General features: G+C 38.1%; 1 protein-coding gene across 1 annotated transcript; it reads right to left on the reverse strand.

The window, feature by feature from the left end:
• Positions 1 to 358: 358 nt before the first annotated feature.
• LOC107872582 (UPF0481 protein At3g47200-like) lies at positions 359 to 2,153 on the reverse strand. The gene has a single exon (XM_016719227.2). The coding sequence runs from the start codon at positions 2,151 to 2,153 to the stop codon at positions 555 to 557; it is 1,599 nt and encodes a 532-aa protein (XP_016574713.1). The 3' UTR covers positions 359 to 554.
• Between the last annotated feature and the right edge of the window lie 5 nt (positions 2,154 to 2,158).

Raw genomic sequence — 2,158 nt, forward strand, 5'->3', positions numbered from 1 at the left:
CCGAGCAACATAGCTTTAATGTATAGTACTAATTTTCTAGTTGGATATTTGGATAGTTAGACTGAGAACAATGGTAGGTATCCTAGCTCTTTTATATTTTACTTTCTTGAAAGTTCTCTGATATCAAAGTCTTGTATATTCCCTTATCTGCAATTCCTTTCTTCCTTTTCTATACTTGGAATTAAAAACACACATGATGCTTTAGTGTAAGAAATGAAGAACTTGCATCGCGTAAAGTTCAGTTAGACAATGAGATTGTTTTTCGTTTAGTTAGAAAGAATACTGTCGATTTGGTCTATAAAAATCATTGTAATCTTGAGTATACCAGTCATCAGGAATAGTAGTGTAGTCATTCATGTGCTTCAAAGTAGTAAATTTTACACAAATATAACATAAAACTAAACATTTAGTACTAGTTTGTATACGTAAACAAGAGTACAAAGATCAATCAGCATCATAGTCGCAAGGTATGTAAAAAAGAAAAATGATGACAGCAAACATGACAATCAGGAATTCCTATCAGGGAAAAAAGTAGTTTGTGTTCAATGCTACCATTAGTTGTTGCCTTTTTGATGAGTTGCATAATAGGTCTGGACGCCTGCTAGTAATGTATCAGAGACTTGCAAACAAATGACAAAAAGAGCTGCAATAAACGCGAAAACAGTCCATGGGGTATTAAAATGAGTGTTCTGCCACTCAGCAATCCAAATCTTGCCTTTGTTGTTGTAATGATTCTCAATTTTGGCTTTCACTTCAACATAGGCGTGTGGATTAGGCACCAAATCTCTTGCTATCTCATTGAAGAGATCGGCCACTTCTTGATCACTTCCAAGAAAGTTAAGAAGTATACCTTTTGATCTCAGCTCCTTCACATCTTCAGGTTGATCGACAAGAGAATCCATGAAGCTAAGATAAGATGTAATTGCAAAGTCATCTGGTGTATCAGGACATGCTTCATACGCGACCAAGTTTAAAAACTCTGACTTGGTAGAATCATCTATGGTTATAGGTGGAAGTGTTAATTGACCTGAACAATGAAATGAAGTGAACTTAACATCTGAAAGACGACGACTCTTTCCAGGCCTGAAATGGATTCCTGCTCTCCGTAGCTCCATGGCTGAACGATACGAGCACCACTCACCTGTTAGATAACATCCACCTTCGGAGAAAGCCTTCGGGTCTATGAGGTGTGTTTTTAATAGCTCGAGGAGATGAGCAGGAAGACGAGTTTTCATGCTTTCTTGTTTGGTAATGGAAGACTCTTCTCCTCCACAAATCTTGCGAAAAAATTTCATAACTTTACAAGTACACGTATATTTTTCAGGATGGGGACTTCCCCCAGATATATCAAGAAAGAATTCCTTGATACTTTGAATGAATCTGTGAGGTTGAGTAGTTTTTGTATGTGCACTCGAGATGAACTTTTTTATCATCCCCATTCCTTCATTATTCTTGAACTTACAGCTCATTAGCACCTGCAAGACTTCAAATGGTAACTGATTCTCAAGTAAGAAAAGATCACGACGAATGAAAGCTATATCATGGCTCTTCATTTTGAGCTCCTTATAGTTGCCGGTGACAATGCAGTGAAAGTATTGGAGGATGAAGCATCCATCCAGGAGCATCATCTGTGCCAACTCCTCGCGGCTGTAATTTTTGATCACTTCATCATCATAGCACTCCCTGACATTAGGCATAATGTTCTTGACCTTTTTGTAAAGCACATCAATAGACACTGAAGTTGTCGGAAGCCATTTTAAGACCCCTTCAGGTCTTTCTTTCGTACTATCTTGATCAGCAAACTGAATTGCCAGTAACTCCTTGAGCTTCTCCATAAGTTGAAGTTCCGGTTTGCCATGGTGAAATGGACCGATGGAAACCACAAGGGGCTCATAGCACCTTATGTTTGCTTCAATCTCGCGATGCATTTTTGGCACCCTTTGAATTTTTGGCTTCTGCATTGATCCAATGTCCCCTCTTCTCTTCTCCAATGTATGTAGCCACTGTCTCTCATTTTCACTGATTTCTTGAGAATTCGAGATTGAATCTTGATGAATTGTGATGAGATGTTCATCAGCAAATATTTCATTAATGCCAATGCTCCTACCTTCTTCATTAGTAACCATTGTTCTTTTAGCAGATTGTTTGTCCATCTTTT

Source organism: Capsicum annuum, chromosome 10 (assembly GCF_002878395.1).
Source record: "Capsicum annuum cultivar UCD-10X-F1 chromosome 10, UCD10Xv1.1, whole genome shotgun sequence".
NCBI lineage: Eukaryota > Viridiplantae > Streptophyta > Magnoliopsida > Solanales > Solanaceae > Capsicum > Capsicum annuum.